General features: G+C 36.4%; 1 protein-coding gene across 2 annotated transcripts in view; it reads right to left on the bottom strand.

The window, feature by feature from the left end:
* DGKB (diacylglycerol kinase beta) overlaps window positions 1-20,484 on the bottom strand; it is a 431,951-nt gene that overhangs the window by 322,200 nt on the left and 89,267 nt on the right. For both annotated transcript variants that reach the window (XM_036429287.2, XM_045578212.1), the window contains 5 exons: window positions 19,571-19,690; window positions 11,698-11,815; window positions 8,926-9,014; window positions 8,720-8,836; window positions 1,570-1,668 (listed from right to left, as the gene is read on the bottom strand). In XM_036429287.2, the coding sequence (XP_036285180.1) occupies window positions 1,570-1,668; window positions 8,720-8,836; window positions 8,926-9,014; window positions 11,698-11,815; window positions 19,571-19,690 (543 nt within the window). The remainder of the gene's footprint in view (window positions 1-1,569; window positions 1,669-8,719; window positions 8,837-8,925; window positions 9,015-11,697; window positions 11,816-19,570; window positions 19,691-20,484) is intronic.

Genomic DNA, 20,484 nt, shown 5'->3' with positions numbered 1-20,484 from the left:
ATTACAAAACAGCAAATAATGAGGTACATCTCATGATTAACACTGCAGTAAGATTCAGTGCCTAAAACTAAATCTTCAGAATCAAGTGAACAAAAAGCAATAAAAAGAGTTTGCAAGATGGATAGAATTCACATGACACACGTTCTTTACCTTTAATGCTCTCAAAGAAATAAAGGACAGAGCAACAGAAAGAATCTATCTCATGTTTGATTTTATGTGACCAGGAGTTGGTGTTACATGGGCCAAAGAAGGAGTCCTGTGCTGGCTCACACAATAGAACTCACAAAGGCAGCTGGATGACAGGAAGACATAATATATTAGTTCTCTAGGTTAAATTCTGAGACCAAGATGCATCTAAACGCATCTAAATGCATCTAATGCTAAATTACTCACTTTTTAAAGAGCAAAAATAAATAAAAATCTCACAAGTCCTTTCTCTTTAAGACAATAATATAAAAGTATGCAAACAACACCTACATTCATCTAAAATAAAAACTATTTCTACACAGCTCTCATTAATTTTAATTAATCTTTTTTACTACAGGATGTATAATAAATTTTACATGAAGAAAGGAAAGTTAGAATTAGTTATTGCTATCTCAGCAATGTGGAGGTATTTTCCTTTGCTTTACATTTGCAGTTTGAGAAAATGAAGAGTTTTTAGTAATTTTTTTTAAAGGCCATTTAAAATACAACCAGTATTTTACAGATAATTATAAAATGAATCATAAGTGGGTGCAAATTGAGTAATCTGATTAATTTCTAAGTTGACCTTTAGAAAAGTATTTGTCTAATGTTTCTTAGTTGTATTTTTATTATATCCAACTGAAGTTGCACTACTTAATTTTCATGTGGTTTTTTGAAAATGAGAACTGCATATGGATATAAAATAATTTGTTTTGTAAAATAACTGTTTCGCTTCAGAAACAATTTGGATTTTAAAATGTATTATGAACATGATCATTGACTATTTGCATTTCTTTCTATCAAGGCTTGTTCTTTTCAGAGTTACCTTGTCTTCCTTATCCATTTTTCACTTGTAAATTTAATGCGTGAAGTAGTTCCTTTTCTGGTAGTTCAATGTATTGTTCACCAATAAAAAATAAAATACTCCTAATGGCAATGCACAGCTTTCTTCAATGTCTGTGTCCTCATGCGAGGTAGCCTCTGACCCAGATGAGGGACCTCCACATTGCAGATATATAATGTGCATCCCCAGCAAAATTGTCCTTAAGAATAATTGCATTATTCTGGGAAGCGGGATCTATAAACCATGTAAAACGTAGAGGAGTTCTGCCTATACAGTTTCTGGTAAGTACAGCATGACTCAGTGTTAAAACTGAGTCAGCTTCAGTTAAGACACACCTCACTAAAATGTTTACTGTGCCATGAAGGAGAAATGAAATATGGAGGGGAAAGGTGTCTTCTCTGAAGCAATGAAGTGTTTGATATCCATACAGTTCTGCCCCGATCAAAGGACAATTAGCTGTGGGAGCATTTAGTGGTGAGGTCTTCCAGTCAGTCACAGGAACCCCGAGTTAGAGCAGCATGATGAGGAGGGAAACTCACCAGAACCACGGGACAGATTGTTGTGGGTGGCAGAATATGGTCCTTCAAAGGTCCGCAGTCACATTCCGGTTTCAGATGAGAAGCGCATTTATTATGCAGCTGGGAAAGGAGAGAGAGGACACACTCACATTTTGCATGACAACAGCAAACACAGGGCAGATTATATTTCAACTCAGAAACAGTAAATGCTCTAAACGTGCATTAAAAGAATTAGGAGAACAAGAAGGATCATAAACAGATGCATATCACATTTGCCCTTATATATCCACCTTAAGTAAACCACACAGCAACTTTCCTGACACAGCTGATATATTTCCTAATTCTCACAAATGTTTATATTAAAAATGTGCTTTGGGTTTTATACCAAAAATAGCCCGAATTCTTTACCAAACACATATTATTGTCTATTGAAGTTCTTCCTTAGCATAATCTTGCAACCACTGTGCACTGTGGATGCTTTTTTTTTTTTTTTTTTTTGACCCTTCTCTTTTCTCAAAGTCATTTGAAAGTGCACAGCTCAGTATGGGGCATAATTGATCCCATCATTAGTTTTAACTTTGTAATTCAATATGTAAATGTAACCAGAGATTCATCTCAGTAGGAGCAGGATATAAATATAAGGAGATGATTATCATTATAAAAATGTACCTTTATACTGTATTTCTCAGCTCTACATTAATCTAGTGCATAATCATACAATGTGGTACTTAATTTTCAATGTATATAAACCTAAACCGATACTTGAATCAATGTTGGTCATATGTTTAAATTGAAATGTTATAACATAGTACATTAAATAGTGATTATGTTAAAGAAAATTTAGGCGGAAGTTTTATTGGAATCATACAGATTTGCTAAAGTAACAGTTGTTTATTTAACTTCTCCTGCCCTATTCCATATCAATCTAATGTGAAGTATTATAATTTAAAAATTATACATGTTAAAAAAATTTTTTAAATAAATAACATGTCTTATTCAAAACAAGAACAAAAAAAGAAACTATGTACATCTTATTGCAGTTTTTACTCAAAAGCTCCCCTTTTTAGTCACGGTTAATTAAATTTCACAATAAACTTACCTCTGTCACAGTTACTTAGCAACCCAGAAAAGGAGTATAAAGAGTGCTGACTTACTGTGGGTGCTGACAGAACTCTATGGAAGGGGTATTTCTATGTCCTTCAACCTAAAAAAAAGTCTTCTATGCTAACTCCCTGCCTTGGAGTTATGGCTACTTGTATGGTAGCCATGCAAGTCTGGCTGCATTATCTGAAATAAAAGTCCCTTTACATATTCATCCATACTTAGCAGCTCTGCTTGTCAGCAGCATGTTAACTCCTTATAAAAAAGTGGTCTAATCTAATCAGGAACTGCTGATCTTTGTCAAGAGGCAAGAGATGTTGAAGATAAAGAAGCAGTTGAAGCCACAGGAAAAAAAAAACAGGGCTAATTAAATGAACACTGATTTGGAAAAGGCATATTTTCTTCAAAATAAAATTAGTGACTGGCTTAAATGTATTATTAACTTATTGTACTTAATCAGTTTTCTTAGACTAAATCATGGCCCTGGAATTTGGGATTTAGCGATAATAGATTACCAAGTGTTATGTCATTGGATCAGAGCTCAGACTAATCCAGTGTAACTTCATCTGGATTAGTCTGAGCTCTGATCCAAAGAGAAGTCTGGACACAGAGAGACAGCCATGGAGGGAAGAAGGCCATGGAACAACAGAGTTCGGGATTTGGTGATGAAGCTACAAGCTGAGGAATAACAGGATTGCCATCAATCACCACAACCAGGAAGAGAGAGGCAAGGAAGAGTTCTACCCTACAGCCTTCGGAGGGAGCATGGTCCAGTTGACATCTGATATTGGATTTTCAGCCTCCCGAACAATGAGAGAATGAGGCTACATCATGCATTTTTTAGTATTTGGGGATGGTAGTCCTAGGAAACAAGCATACCCATCAGTGTGAAAACTGAACCAAAACCAAGGACAGACTATGTGTCTTCAGGCTGTTAAGTCCCAGGATTTCTCAGAGAAAAACTTTCACTTTCTGAACTACACAACCCCCCTACCACTGAGAATGCAGACTCTAAGAAGCCCTTATGGATAGCAAGATCCAAGATAAAAAAAATTTGTGTGCACATGGTGAGAAAGTACTGACTTTTCATCCTAGCTGCAGTTTCCAGTGACTCTGAAGGACACAGGGGCAGGGCCCTTTGAACATCTTGCTGGCATGACCTGTTATAACAGGATTTTTCTGTTTTTATTTCCTTAACTGGTTAGATTTGCTGAAGATAGAATTCAGTTCAAAGAGCCTATATTTAAAACTACAAGATGGGAAAATAGAGTAACATGAAGAAATCAGAGGTACTTAAAGGAGGTGTTAAAATGGGTTTATATCTTTTAAAATATCTCAACTTACTTGCATAGCTAATGTATATTTGAATATTGCAAGACTGCTTTAAAACTGAATTTAAGTTATATATGTACAATATACATTAACAGTAAGAAAAGTAGTATTATCAGTCATTAAATGTAACTTAGAGAGGACCTCCTCTAAATTAAGCATCACATCAAGAACTTTGAGTGATTAGGGAAATACATGTATATTGGACAAGAGCTGGATCAGATGGTAGTCCACTAGTGTAGATGATGTCAGCATGCAGATATATAACCACTGGAGAACACCTCAGCCTTTCCTTTTGGTGTGGATTAGAAGTACAGAGAGCCGAAACCGGTTTGGCTCAATGGACTGAAAGGTCCCAGGTTTGATTCTGGTCAAGGGCATGTACCTTGGTTGTGGGCACATCCCCAGTAGGGGGTGTGCAGGAGGCAGCTGATGGATGTTTCCCTCCCATCGATGTTTCTAACTCTATATACCTCTCTCTTCCTCTCTGTAAAAAAATCAATAAAATATATATTTTTAAAAAGTACAGACAGTATTCAGAAAAAAAAGAAATAGTATGTCAAGGAAATGTTCAAGAAAGTTATGGAATTTAAAATGTTCTTGAGATGCCATAAAAATTTAAAGTGAGAACTCTAAAGGGATTAGAATATGCACAATATCAGGTAGCAGGGGAGCATGGTCTTCCCAAAGGACTGTCAACCAATAAGCAGAGCTACATATGGGGCCCCATGGTCATGAACAGTATAAACACCCTGTGCTTTAGGTCAGGGTCTGATATTCAAGGAACTGAAAAGCAGGTTAGGTTAGGAGGTGAGGGTTGCATTTATTATCAAAGAACTCTTAGAGGTTTCTAAAGGTGGCATATGATAATAAACTAGTATTTTCAGAAAATGATTCTGGAGGTGATAAGCAGCCTGCATTATAGGAAAAGTACCTTCTGTTAGGGATATAAGCCAAGAGACTCAGATCTAATCTAGTTAAGAGGTGCTAAGAGCTTGCACTTGGGCTGTGAAAGATGGAGACAAAAACTGTAATCTGAGAAAGGGATATTTTAAGGAGAAAATTTCAAGTCTCAGTGATGGGTTAGCTATAGAAGATAAAGGTGAAAGACAAGAATAAAATAAATAGACTTACTACTCTATTTCCAGTTACTAGAAGCATGATGATACCATGTCTGATGGAGTTAGAATAGTTGCTATCAGCTTCATCTAGGATTTGGTGAGAATCAGGAGCACATGGTTCTGGATGATTTCAGAACTGGAACTGCTGTTCCAACTTCGGGCAATTATAGATCCCTCCCGAAGAATGGCATGAGTAATATTCATGCAGTGTCTTCTGAGAAACAGGAGTTGGGTTTTGTGACGCTACCTCATATTTTACCTAGGTTGGACTATGATAATAATTGTCAATTACTGGGCACTTACTATATATGAGGTTCTGTCCTAAACACATCTACTTATTGAATTATTATTAACAATACTATAATATAGATATCATCAACTCTATTTTACAAATTAGGAAATGACCCAAAACCTTTATATACCTGGTCCTTAATATCTTATTAGTTAGGTCATCTTATGACCATCTTCATAATCTGATCAGTCTGACTTCTAAGACTCAAGCCATTTCCAAAGGTAATATATAAAAGGAAGTAATAGAATTTGGAAAACTCTGAAATGAAGTCAACTTTCATTCTCTGTTTCTCTCTGCAATCTATTCCTCCTGAACTTCATTCAGATAGGCTTTCTTAAAGCTCCACATCGATGGTGTCATATTCCATCAATGTCACAACTTCTGCTAGCTCTTTGCTACACGAATAGCACTTTCTGGGATGTATGGAGACATAAGAAAAAAGGTTCAGTTTGTTTAAAAGCAAGCAGTAGTAGTAGGTGAGCATCAGTCAAGATCAAATCAACTTGACACTAAAATTTTCACACCGTGGTTAAAGAAGAAAGTATGAATTATACTAAATATTTTAGCAGCCAATTGAATTGCCACGTCATTAGTCTTGTACTGATTTATTTAGTGTAAGCAACAGGGAATATTTCGCTTTTGGAGAACAGGAAAAAAAAGGTTTATTTGCATTATGCTTATTTAATTTGTGCAGTTATTCAGTGTGTGGTAAGTTAATGTTCAAGAAAAATATAATTTTTATTAAAATATTCTATTATTTTATGTTAACAATTATTTCAGCCCTTTGCATTCAGCATGTTTCTACCAAAATAAACCTGCATTTCTATGAAAATTGGAGCTCTTGTTTTTTTTGCGGTACACACAAACTTTAAACATTATTTGGCCCGTTAGCCTTTGAGTTTGACATGCTTGGTTTAGACTGTGTTCTGCCATAGTGAACAGGTAAAATTATTTTTATGTACCCATTGATCCTTAGTTAAAAATAAGATGCTAGGGCCCATTGTCTGAACTGATTTAAACATAAAAATCCACAGATTTTTAAAAATTCTTATTCGAAAGTAGAACTCTTCTGTCTTGTAAAAAAAAAAGGGGGGGGGCCCTAATTTTTTGAAAAGTTGGGGCCAGGATCAAGACCAAATATAATTGTCTAACTGGTAAATGGTTGAACTAGAAATGTAGATTTTGGCGTCACAGATGAAAGAAACTATTAACACAAAAGAAATAAAATGAGAAAAACAAAATGGAATACAAAACGAAAATAATTTCAAAAATGCCTTATCAGTAGGGAAGCACCAGTAATGGAAACTTTGCAGAGAGTGGTTCCCACAGAATGGAGAGGGTGGAAGATAGACTTCATAATGATTAAATGCAGATAGGAGGAAAGGTATCAAATAATAAAAAAAAAATTTTGAAAGCTCTAAACCTTTGCTATCAGGAGAGGTACAATAGCAATGCATATTTTTAGTGTTCAAGGTGAGTATACATTTAAAACACTTTTTTTTTCAGGAAAAGAAAAAGAGTAAATTTAAAACAAGACATTTGAAATTTATGAAGAATGAGAAAATAACTTGAAATAAAAAAGAAATAAATCCTGATATTCTCTAGTTTCAGTTTCTGTTGAAAATGTAACTAGGAAAAAAGTAATTAGTGAAAGATGCAGTATACAGGGAAAATAAGGGGAGCAGGTTTCTACAAAATCTACATATTTCACAGAGATATAAGAAAAAATGACGATTTTTAATATGCATAATTAAAAAAAATAAAATCCTGGTTTCCTTAAAACTGTTGACTCAGCATGCTTGAATAATTCTTATATGTAATTTAAATCATTGTTGGACACCCTATTATAATGACTAAACACTTCAAAAAAATAAAACTGTTTTTCATAATCGAGGAAGTTTCAAATGTAAATACAATTTAGTATCTGAAAACAATTGAAGAAAATGTGTTCACTTTAAAAAGGTATTTAATTTTATTTTTTTGCCAAAATCGGTTTGGCTCAGTGGTAGAGCGTCAGTCTGCGGACTGAGGGGTCCCAGGTTTGATTCCGATGAAGGGCATGTACATTGGTTGCGGGCACATCCCCGGTAGGGGGTGTGCAGGAGGCAGCTGGTCGATGTTTCTCTCTCATTGACGTTTCTGGCTCTCTATCTCTCTCCCTTCCTCTCTGTAAAAAATCAATAAAATATATTTATTAAAAGGTATTTAATTTTATTTTTAAAAAGCAAGTCACAGTTTTTCTCATTAACCTATTTGTATCTGTGTTTATTGAAGAAAAAAAAATTAAATGGGGTGGAGGGAGTGAAGGACACTACAGAGGAACTCGTTTGCTTAACTGAGAGCTCCTACCTGTTTCATTCCCACAAAAGCAAGAACAAGTTGACCTCTAACAAGAGAGCTCCAACACTAGCTAGAAACCAAACAAAACAAAACCAATTGGAAAAATATACCCAGTCCTATAAATCATTTTTTTATTATGTTGTCGAAAATGGCTATTCTTGAAAATGGTCATTCTAATTAATCTCTAGAAAATAAAGATGAAACACTAGTGGAACCATTAAACAACTGTATTTATTCCAGAGGTTATTTGAAGTTGGCTTTAACAATCATGCAAACCAGGTGAAGTCCTAAAGTTTTCCAGGAAACACCAATTTGCCTCTTCTTTTTCTATTGTCAACACCATAAGTGAATTTACCTGTATATCTCTTATCTTTCATTTTATGATTGAACTAAGGGAACAGCATACCAGCATGTTGTAAAGAAGAAATAAATGAGTTCTTAGAAGCATGAATAACTAAATATGAACCCACTTGCCTCTCTACTTAGCCATGTAGTCAAGGTCAACTTGCTTAGCTTTCCTTGACCTTAGTATCTTGACTATAAAATTAAGCTTTGCATCACATTGTTCACTCTTCTACCCTTTTCAAAATCAGGGATTATGAGATTAAAATGAATTTACATATGTAAAACAGAAAACTACCAAAATAGGGTTTTGGAGGGGAGGGAAGGGGAAAAGAAGGGAGGGAAGATGAATTCTATCCAATCAGGATTCCATGCTCATTGCCCACTCCTGGCTGTGGCTCCACAGAGCACAATTTGCAAAGTGTATGACTAGTATTACCTCTGAGATTGTCACTAGCTCTAAAATTCTGGATTCTATGAAGACAAATCTGACTCCAAAACCTTATCGCTTTGGGAATCAGATGAAATAATGCTTAGTCTGAACTCAAGAGTGCTCTTCCAAGTTCAAGCTCTTGGAGCATTGTGATAGAGTCTTCAAAGGGAGTGTGGATTCTAGTGAGTGGATGTGTTTTCCAGTGTTACTCACTGTGATATGACACCATACACAATGCAGTCCTGTCAGGCCCTGGTAACATTTGACAGTTTTATGGCACTTATCACACTTGGTTGGGCAGTTGCCTTCAACCCAATAATGGTGCATGACCTAGAACAGAACAGGAGCGTGATGGTAAGAGGAGACTTCCATTAACCATAAAGACCACCCTCAGGAAGCCAGCCCTGCAACCCACTTACATCAGTGTTCTTCCTGGACTTCACATAGGTCTTGATGCAAGAAGGAGGCGCTCTGGCCACACAGCGCTCGTGCACAGTGTACTTGCAAACTGCAAGGGAACATGGACACAGATTCAGAGCTCATCCTGGCCCTGGTTGCTGTTTTATAGGAAAAGAATGACATTAACAGAATCTCATTTCATATCCACTGCTCCCTAATCAATCCAATCAGCCACATCAAGGAAAAGTCCAAGTGGACTGTTTCTACCATGGAATACAAAAGACCAATTAGCACAGGAAATATTATGCATGTGAAAAACCAAGACTCCTCTATCACGCCATAGCAGGAAATGCTTAATGAAATCAGAACGCCCTCAAATTTTTCACAATAACCTCCAGATGACAAAATATATGTATACATATATATTAAAGACAAATTGATGACTACCAAATGTCTTGGTGACATTTGCTAGAAAAAGAGATCTATATTTTATGAAGTATAGGCATGAGAGCAGCTGGCAGTCATGGGAATAAAAACCCATGAGTTTATGCTATTTGGTCTATTGATTTATCTAAACCTTAAATGGCTGATTAGTCTATTTCCAGACAATAGGTTTCATCATACAAGCCAGGCCTTTAGAAGCAGTCCATCCCTTTTCGTTTGTCCTCATGGCATTGTGTGTCCAAAAGGAACAGCCTTTGTGAGGCAGCATGTTATAAAAACACATGCACAAATGCAAAGAAAATGCATACTTATATGCAAATGTGCATCTATACACATAAAAACATTTCTATGTGTATGTACACATGTAAATTGTGACATAAAACCAAGACATATATTTCCTCGACATCTTCAAACTATTTCATGGCTTGGTTATGAAAATAACTTAGGGCTATATACAGTCCTTCTTTTAATAAAAGAGCAACTAAGAGTTCTAAATGTACAAATATATAGAATAAAAATTAAATAAAAAACAACCATGTAGCCCTCTTAATAAAACAAAAAAAAACTAACCACTGCATAAAATTAAAACAAAAAAGTCTAATCCACATAATATTTATATAGTAAATCTTTCCCATTTTATCCACATTTGCAACACTGAGGAAGAAAACATACCCTCTTTTTCTTTTTTTTTGTCTTCCATATGGACAATAATATGAAGAATACTGCATTTGCAACACTGGTCACTTAAAATTTGTTAGCAAAAATTCTCACCTTAATATCTCACCTTATTTGAAAGTTATTGTGTTTCCTATGCTCCTATCAATAAAATCTACCATGAAAAATATTTTTCCTTACAAATACTAGAACTTTAGAACAAAGTACTTCCCCTGCACATAGGGAATGTTCTATGAAACATGCCTTTCAAATGGAACCACCATTTAGAAGCTGAAGTCAACACCTGACAATTTTATGTAACTTAATAAAACCCTTAAACAAGAAAACACTTAAATGTGGCCCTGGACCATGTTTTTTAATGTGAGTTAATATATCTGAGAAAAAGTCTCAAATTCTCAAATATACTACCAAAGGAACTGCTTGCTAAAAATAATACCTGAAAATGACATATTGTATGGAAACCAAGTAAGAAATTAGATTTGATATAAACACACAAAAACAGCATGTGTTTAATACACTTGACAGTTCCATAGCCGAAAAGGGTGTGGATGGACAAATCACCTGACCAGAACAACTTCACACTTAGGTGAGGAGGACACAGCATACCCTCTGCTTAACAGAGGCATCAGGGGATATAGAAGTTTCTCAGACAGTCATGGTGCAGATTTTAAAACTCTTAGGTGACTTATAAATTAATTTTAAAGTAAACTATTAGAAAATTCTATTGGGTATGACTCAATAGAATACAATTAAAACTGAAGAAAAAATAAATCTACTGAATTAAAAATAACACCCACAACTCATGAACTGGCAATATTGGATATAGGTTAATATCCAATAACCTATGTGGTTAATGGATATTGGAATCCAAAGTTTCCTCAGAATGGCATTAAACATGATGTGCCTTCCTTGTAAGATTAGTCTGTATTTCTTGTGATTTCTTTCTCTTTTTTTAAAATATATTTTATTGATTTTTTACAGAGAGGAAGAGAGAGGGATAGAGAGTTAGAAACATCAATGAGAGAGAATCATCGATCAGCTGCCTCTTGCACACCCCCTACTGGGGATGTGCCCACAACCAAGGTACATGCCCTTGACCAGAATCAAACCCGGGACCTTTCAGTCCGCAGGCCGACTCTCTATCCATTGAGCCAAACCGGTCTTGGCAATTTTCTTGTGATTTCTTAATTTGAATGCAAAGTGAGACAATTAATTTACCTGTTTTTTTTTTTTTTTTTTTTAAAGACCTGAAGGAGCTGACTCATGATGAAAAATCAATGGAAATAAGGTGGCTAACTTATAAAGAAAGAAAAAAAGGAGAAAAGAAAAGGATATATCTGAAATAGGTATAAATAAGAGAAACTTATGGAAATTTTTATAATCATCTCAGTAGAAATGGAAACAATGAGTAACTTAAACTACAGGGGAAAGAATATGGCTAATGAACTGGAAAATATCCTTAGCATTTTTTCTAAGTGAGGGTTTCCTAAAACTAAGGAAAGTTCAAAGGAGAGTGGCCTCAACATTCAGAAATATACCACAAGGAAGTATAAGTCACAGTTACAGGAAGGGTCAGGACGTTCCCTATGTCTCCATCTATAAACGGGACATTTCCATCCATCTCCGCCTTTCCTTGCTGCGGTGAGGATGTCCAGGTGGGACAGCATACTCACAGGAGCAGCAGAGGCCCTGCTTGCCCACGCCGATCAGCATGTTCAGGCAGAGGTTGCAGTAGGCAGGCTTGTTAAAGTGCTTGAGTCTCCACACATGCTGTCCATCATCTTTCACGTTCTGCCCGGGACGTAAGAGAAACAGATTGCACTTAATGAAATAAACAGTGGAATATGTAACTGCCAATAAAACTCAGAGCTGGACTGAAGCACTTGAAGACAATCTGTTATTTCATCCTTGACTTTCTCCAAGGTCGCCACAGAGTCTAGAAAACCACATGTGCGCTGGTGGAATGAGATCCTGCTAACAAATCTTGGATGCTATAGCAACCCACACAATTTTTTGTCTCATGTCAGCGGTTCAACAGCATGTCCCAAACTGTCATGGTGACCTACCAATCGGAGGGATGTGTCTGCCTGGACTCTAAATACTTTCTCCTTAGTACAATCCCATAAACAAATAAATGAATAAAGAGAAATGAGTGAAAGAGCCTCACAAATGAAAGCGTGGAAAGAAAATGGTAGTGGGAATATGCAAATTTTATGTAGGTGGTCAGACCTTGTCAGAAGGCTGAAGGATGGGATAAGGAATAACACTTAAAGGTCAGTTATTTGTGCTAGTATTAGGCTATTCTATGGAATTCCTTACATGTTATAGTTTATATTAATATATTGTTGTATGTTTCCAAGAGTAAATTTTTTAATTTAACTTTTTAAAGACTTAAATTACATAATCATTGTTTCTCTTTTTTTTAAAAAATAAAGTATGAATAATTGTAATCTCATAGGAAGGTAGTAAAATATTAAAACCGTATTACTGCATTTATTTACAATAATCACTATAGTTATTTGCCACCATAAAACATTTTAGCAAAACAACTGCAATTATTATTTATTCTTCTACGTAAAAAAACTATATAATATCATAATAGCTACTTCTCTTAATAGGTATTTAATCACATCTGCATTGTTCAAGATTAAAGTAAAATGAAATGATGCTTATGAATGTCCTGAACTCTTTATGAGAAGTTTAAATGTATTAAGTAAACTTATTATACATCATTATTTTGTTAACAGTATTTTTTCTCATTAATATCTAGTCTTTATGTGTCATCCACCAAATTGTATCAAATTCAACTAATTTTAGATATCATTTATTGGTATTATATCAAAACTTTTAGAGGTCTTAAGTGGCCAAGTTGTAGTAAATTAATACTAAGAATTACATTAACCTAATAAATTTTTTGGGCACCTAAGATGTGCTGGGGCACATACTAACTCTCTAGCTGTGTGATAATATAAACATGTCCAGATCATCTTATTTCTCTTGATTAAAAAATACTTATGTTTCCTAGCCACTTTTTTCTTATTTCCAGTGAAGAGCTACACCACCAAATTGGTTGAAACCAATTAGATCCATAATAATTAGATCTCGGATTAGAACCAGAAATGTCAAATTTGCATCAGAACATGAAACATTAGTGGAACTGCTTCCTGGGAGATGGTGCTCCATGGGCCTCTTACGTTTCTGTACATTTTGTAAGCAGAAAAACTCTTTCTTTTCTCCCCAGACTATCTTTTCAAAGATGTTTGATTAACAAACAGCTCTAAACCAGGAGTTGTGTGTCCCTCCAGAGCAGAGGGTAGGTTAAAATAAAATCAACATCTCATCCATCTCAGCAAAGGTTAAGCAGGTTTATTTCCTATACAACATAAAAAAACTTAGTTTTCCTAAAGCATGGTTCCAAGCTCTGGTGGTCCGCACAGGAATTACGTGGGCTGGACTCTGTCACCTTCTGAGACTTCGTGGGCCCAGAGGGCCGGCTCAGGCAAGAAGCTCCTGCTTGCTTCGCTGTGAGCTAACATGTCCTTAGACTCTGACCCAGGAGTTCCATGTTCTCTGTTAGCATCCGGAATGAAACTGACAAGCTTACTTGTGAACTTGCAAGGAGGCTAACATTTCAGACCCCTCCCAGTTCTTGACAATGCTGATTCATGGTTCCGACAAAGGAGAGGCAAGCTCTCCACAAAAGCACTTATGCAGAAGGTGTCACAGAGGGGGCTTCAGGAAACATAAGTGTCTCAATTTTCTCCCAAAACATACGAAGTAGGCTTTGTAGCAATTTCTGGACCCAGTACTGGTTTGCTTTGAGTCATAAGATTTCTAGTATATTTATCATAGGAACAGAATGCTTTCTATAACTGTTTAACTTTGCTATATTTTTCCAAACTGTTTATGTTTTTAAGAATAAAACATCCTGATGTGAAAAATTTAAGTAATGAGGTTGTTAATTTTTCAAAAACATATTGATAAAGCTAATGGTTTCATGTTTAAAAAACATATTAAGTGAAAAGAAGAAAGGAAAAACTAAATTTTCATATGTATTGCTGTTCTTATCATCCTTGTCATTTTATTTTTAAATGATTGTCCATTACATGGGAATTAGCCTCATTCTGTTGAAGAGCACATATGGACTAAGTTAGCTGGCATTTTCCTTATCAAAAATAAACAAGTCTGAGCGTGGGTGTTCTGTCAATCAGAACACTTAGCCATGCTACAGGCAGCATGTGATGTACAAATCCATTACCCAGACGTAAAACGCCTCACAAAAAAAAAAACAACACAAATTAAATAGCTTTATAGCTCTTAGCTGGATATATTGCCAAAATATGCAAAAGATGAAATATGTATGTGACTTCAAGAGGAGAAATTGAAACCAGGAGCCAACTGCTTCTCAGCAGTGCAAATTATGCTCCAACTCTCTGTATTTTCATGTCTTGTCTTGTTTGTCTTATTAAGATTATAAACTTGGTGGGGGGAGGAGAATATGTTCCTTGTTATATGCTATCCGCCAGTTGAGCATGTTCCTATTAGTACTTCTGTTGCAAATAAATATTTATTGTCACAGAAAAGAATTACGTTTCTTAAAAGATATATTTTATTGATTTTTTTACAGAGAGGAAGGAAGAGGGATAGAGAGCTAGAAACATTGATGAGAGAGAAACACATCGACCAGCTGCCTCCTGCACACCCCCTAATGGGGATGTGCCCACAACCAAGGTACATGCCCTTGACCGGAATCGAACCCAGGACCTTTCAGTCCTCAGACCAACGCTCTACCCACTGAGCCAAACCAGTTTCAGAAAGAATTAGTTTTATAAGAAAGAAAAGGGGAGGCGATGTGGAAGGCTTGATTCCTGGCCTCCTCTGAAAATGTGGGTAAGCCATTTCACCCTTCTTGTCTTCCTCTCTAATGAAGGAAAGCATCCACTTTCCTCTCCCAGGCCATGGGGTGGGCTTTCATTACGCAATACCTGTGAAGTCAATTTAGCTCCTCAGAAGCCTGGTGTTATATAACCAGCAAATATGATCAATGTTATTGGGTTGAGCTTAGTAACATTCTCATGTTTTAGCCAAAAGAGTTCAGAAGGATGTTTGTAGGCTTACCATACTTTATTTCATAAAAAAAATCTTGTTCTTACAGAAATGCCTTCGTAATATTTATAAAATACTGTACTTTACAAAGAAGCAGCTCTGTGATGTGGTTGTGATAGACACATGCTCGATGAAAAGGAGGCAAGATCACAGGAAGCACCGGGTCTTCCTCTCTTTTTAATCCCCTAGAAGTCAAACGGAGGTTTCCAAGGACATATGCCCTTTGCAACTTTTGAAATGTATTTCATTATCAATAGTAAGGTCTAAAGTTTTCGTTGTTTTTTTCTTCTCCCCTGAATACATACATTCAAGATCACATATAGTGTTCAACTGTACTAGGACTATTGTAAATAACTCGAGGCCTGGTGCATGAAATTCATGCATGGGGTTGGGGAGGAGGATGTTCCTCAGCCCAGTCTGCACCCTCTCACAATCCGGGACTGCTGGCTCTAACTGCTCACCTGCCTGCCTTCCTAATTGTCCCTAACTTCTTCTGCCTGCCAGTCTGATCACACCCTAACCACTTTCCTGCCAGCTTGATTGTTACTAAATGCCCTCTCCTGCAGGCCTGGTCACCCCTACCTGCTCTCCCCTGCAGGCCTGGGTTCCCCCCAACTGACCTTCCTTGTAGGCCCAGTCGCCCCCAACTTCCTTCCTCTGTCTGCCTGGAAACCCCTAACTGCCCTCCCCTGCAGGCTTGATCACCCCCAACTGCCCTTCCTTGCGGTCTGGTCCCTCCCAACTGCCCTCCCTTGCTGGCCATCTTGTGGTGGCCATCTTGTGTTCACATGGGGGCAGCCATCTTGTGTGTTGGAGTGATGGTCAATTTGCATATTCCTCTTTTATTAGATAGGATAAAGGCCTGGTGCATGTGGTTGGAGAAGGACCCAGACCAGATTTCACAATCCCAACATCCAAAAATTAAAAATGTAACTGCCATTTGACTCAGTGATCCCACTCCTAGGAATATATCCTAAGAAGCCTGAAATCCCAAGCAGAAAGATTATATGTACCTATGTTCACAGCAGTGTTATTTACAATAGCTAAGCTCTGGAAACAGCACAAGTGCCCATATGTAGATAAGTAAAATAGATGTGGTACATTTACATATGGAATAGTATGCAGCTTTAAAAAGGAAGGAGCTCTTAATCTTTGAGACAACATGGAGGGACCTGGAAAGTATTATGCTAAGCAAAATGAGCCAGTCAGAGAAAGACAAGCATCACATGATCTCACTCATATGTGGAATTTAATGAACAAAATAAACTTACAAACAAAATAGATCCAGAGGCATAGAAGCATGGGGTATAGACTGATTCTCAGAGGGAAAGTGGGAGGTAGAGTGGAAAGAGATTAACCAAATAACTCATATGCCTATATGCATAACCCATGGACAAAGACAACAATGCGCTGAAGAACTGGGGTTGGGAGGGGAGAAAGGAGGAGAGGGGTGAGAGGAAAAGATGGGCATTTATAATACTTTCAACAATAAAGATAAATTTTTAAAATTTAAAAGAAAAGAACATCTTTATGTTTATAATATGACAGATAAATGATATAATAAATCAGGGGTTAGCAAACTATGGCTCTTGGGTTAAAACTGGCCATCAACCTATTTTTGAAAATAGTTCACTGAATCACAGTCATGCTTTTTTATTTATGGAGTATCTGTGCTTGCTTTTGCTCTGAGCTGTACAGTTGAGTAGATGCAACCTCTATCCCACAAAGCCCAAGTTATGAATGAACTAACTGCCCCTTTATAAAGATGGCCAAACATTGGAGCAGAGTTTCTTACAAAATACAGCAGTTGTTTTTTATTTTTATTTTTTTAATATATTTTATTGATTTTTTACAGAGAGGAAGGGAGAAGAATAGAGAGCAAGAAACATCGATGAGAGAGAAACATCGACCAGCTGCCTACTGCACACCCCCCACTGGGGATGTGCCCACAACCAAGGTACATGCCCTTGACCGGAATCGAACCTGGGACCTTTCAGTCTGCAGACCAACGCTCTATCCACTGAGCCAAACCGGCCTCGGCTGTTTTTTTTTTTTTTTTTTTTTAATTCATTCAAAATTGAGATTTTTTTTAACAAGACAAATACCAGAGAAAGAATAAGTCTCAGGTATAAATTTTTATTGTAATCAAAATTACACATGCCATGCAAACTCTCTATTTCCCAGCAGATCTAAGAGGCTGTACCACTTCATATGGAATATCATAAAGTTTGAGGGGCTTCTTCTAAGAGAGAGGAAATGACTCTTAACTCTCAATCATTTGTTCTGACATGTTCTGATAGACTACATTTCTGGCCCAGCTATGATTTAAAATAGAGTAGCTTTTAAAAGTTGGTTAATGGAGAAAAATAAATGACAATAAAACCACAGCTGCTCTGCCTTATATTAGAAGTGAGGATTACTCTCCCAGGGCAATCCTCTTATCTGTGTAATTTGGCTAGTACACCACAGTCCCTTTCAAATACACTGTGGGACTTAACATGCAATGTCAATTAGAATCTACTCCCTGAACTCATAATTGACAACAGACACGGATATCTAGGACAACATAACAAGACTGGCCCCAGACTCAATGGCTGAGTTCAACCCAAAGCTTCTAGAGTTCCAATTTGATAAGCAAAAGTGTATGGGGGGCGGGGGAGAGAGAAGGATGGCTCAGAGGGAAATGACAGCATGAATCAAATTCCCTGCAGGTAATAACATAACACATTAACTGCCTGCATAAAAGGAAATAAATCTCAATTACAAAAAAAAAAAAAAAAAAAAAAAAAGGCCCCCTTACTGTGTCATTCCTGCTTTGTAAAAACACGGTGCCTTGGGATTCAAAAGCAGTTCCTAACAAGTAGATGCTCTGTTTTGCGGTCATAATAACTACATGGCTTATGAATTTTTATTAAATAAAAATTTAAAGGATTGTTGGCTTATTGTCTTTTAAAAACTAGAGGAGAAGGGATGATGTTCTTAGAATTGTTTAGTACAGGGCGAATCTGATCTTGGTGGTTGAACATAAATGTTAAATAATGTAGCCCTGCCCTCCAGTGGCCATCACTGGGAATACAGCTTTGAGCACATTTGGTTACTTAACTTTGAAACCCTAACTTACTTTTTTCCTATCAAGCTCCCAAAACTGGTCTTTTGATGAAACTAAAAAGTATCAATTTAATAACATGATTATAATAAAGTAAATTATGTATAACCAGTATCCTGATGAACATTTATTGCAAATAAATTTACTGCTGTGCTAGAAACTGATAAGGTATTGTATATTTGTTTAAAATATTTTGAGGTAAATCCATATAGATTGGGGACTATATTTAGCCACGCTACCTCACAACTTCACAAATACCTATATTTCTGAATCAAATTATAAAGAGTTGTTTTCAAAGAAAAACATTTCAAAATCTTTCTTGATATTTAAAATATAGATGATTTGGTCTTCTTTTATGCACTTTCCTATCCAACCCTTCAACTATCAAATGAATGACTTACTCATTCCTTCATCTTCTCTCATTAGCTCATACTAGAATTTTCTTTTTTTTAAAATATATTTTATTGATTTTGTACAGAGAGGAAGGGAGAGAGATAGCGAGTTAGAAACATCGATGAGAGAGAGTCATTGATCAGCTGCCTCTTGCACACCCCCTGCTGGGGATGTGCCCGCAACCAAGGCACATGCCCTTGACCAGAATTGAACCCGGGGCCCCTCAGTCCCCAAGCCGACGCTCTATCCACTGAGCCAAACTGGTTTCGGCTCATACTAGAATTTTCATCAATGTTTAGAATAAGCAAAACTTTAGCTTTAAAATATGAAAATTTCCTCCTGTCAAACTTTTTGTTTTCTCCCAATAGTCTTATTTCATATTTATTGGTTACTTTTATTCCCCTAAACCAGTGTTTCATTACCACTGGAGGCACTTATATAAGAACATTTTTGATAGGCATGGAACAAAAACCTGACTGATCTGCTCATATGTAAGAAAAAAAGTGTGTGTGTATGTGTGTGTGTGTGTGTGTGTATATCCTCTTAACCATCTTGATATATAATTATCTCCTCCAAGTATTATTTATAAACTAAGTAGATTATCTTCCTGTGGAGGGGAGAGGCTCTATGGTGTGGGATGAAGAACCACAGAATGCAGTAATATTGGGGTTTCTTGTATTAGATAAAATGAGATAGTCAATAATGTTAGTAAACTAGATTACACTTTAAACCAGGGGTGGGGGGGAAAGAGAGACGTTAAACATTATGACAAGTATTCTACACAGGAGTTACTGTCCAATTGCCCTGGGGCATACCTATTGAAAGGTCCAGGCACCTATTACATGCTTAGTGGTTAAGAAAATAGCCAGGTCAATTCATTACCAAAATGGATGAGAATTCCAGACTTAGCACCAAGGCACCCGCTCAGGGAAAATGCTTACGTTTTCCAAGCCTAGGAGCACAAGAAGTGGGATTGTGGTCATTCCTCCTTGGATCCATTCCTCCAAAGAAACGGTCCCATCATGATCATAGTCAATCTCTTCCATCATTTCATGAAGGATCTGAAGCAGAGGAGAAGAAAGCCTTGCAATAAATCAATAAAATACATCTCAGATGCTACAACAAAAAATGACATTGGACTGGTTGTAACTGTGACAAGCAGCGAAGTAGAGAGTTGAGATAAATATCTAGGTTATAATAATGTTGTACAATATTAATCCTATTACTGGGAATATAGTGGCTTTGTTATGATTTCCAGAACCTGACTACTTTCACTGATCAACTTTGAAAAAGAACTGCTCAACTTTTTAATATGTCATCACTGAATAGTACAGCTAAATCAAGAAGGTATCTTTCATTTAAAAGTAAAAATGAAATTGCTTTCTTTCAATTATTTTTTTAATTCAAATATATGCTAGATAATGTCTGAACAAATTAGCTTCATGACAAAGAGCTGAAAGAATTCTTTGCTAAGTGATACAAGGTGGGGAAATGAAGTTGCATTTAATTGCCTATCAGATCTTAATAGAGCCAAGAAGTTAAACAATCAAGTCCTTTTTTTATTAGATTCCCCCCCCCTAAAGATGGCTTGTACAAAATGTCCCAAAATGTTCTCCACTGTCTATGTTACCCTGTTTCCCCGAAAATAAGACAGAGTCTTATGTTAATTTTTGTTCCCAAAGATGCGCTAGATCTTATTTTCAGGGGATGTCTTATTTTTCCATGCCCTAGGTCTTATTTTCGGAGGATGTCTTATTTTCGGGGAAACATGGTAGTAATACCCTTGGTTGTATAACAGTAATAACAATATTAGATTCAAAATTTGTTGTAAGGATTAAATATGCTAATATAAGTA

Source organism: Pipistrellus kuhlii, unplaced genomic scaffold (genome assembly GCF_014108245.1).
Source record: "Pipistrellus kuhlii isolate mPipKuh1 unplaced genomic scaffold, mPipKuh1.p scaffold_m20_p_10, whole genome shotgun sequence".
NCBI lineage: Eukaryota > Metazoa > Chordata > Mammalia > Chiroptera > Vespertilionidae > Pipistrellus > Pipistrellus kuhlii.
This window is presented reverse-complemented; position numbering and strand designations above follow the sequence as displayed.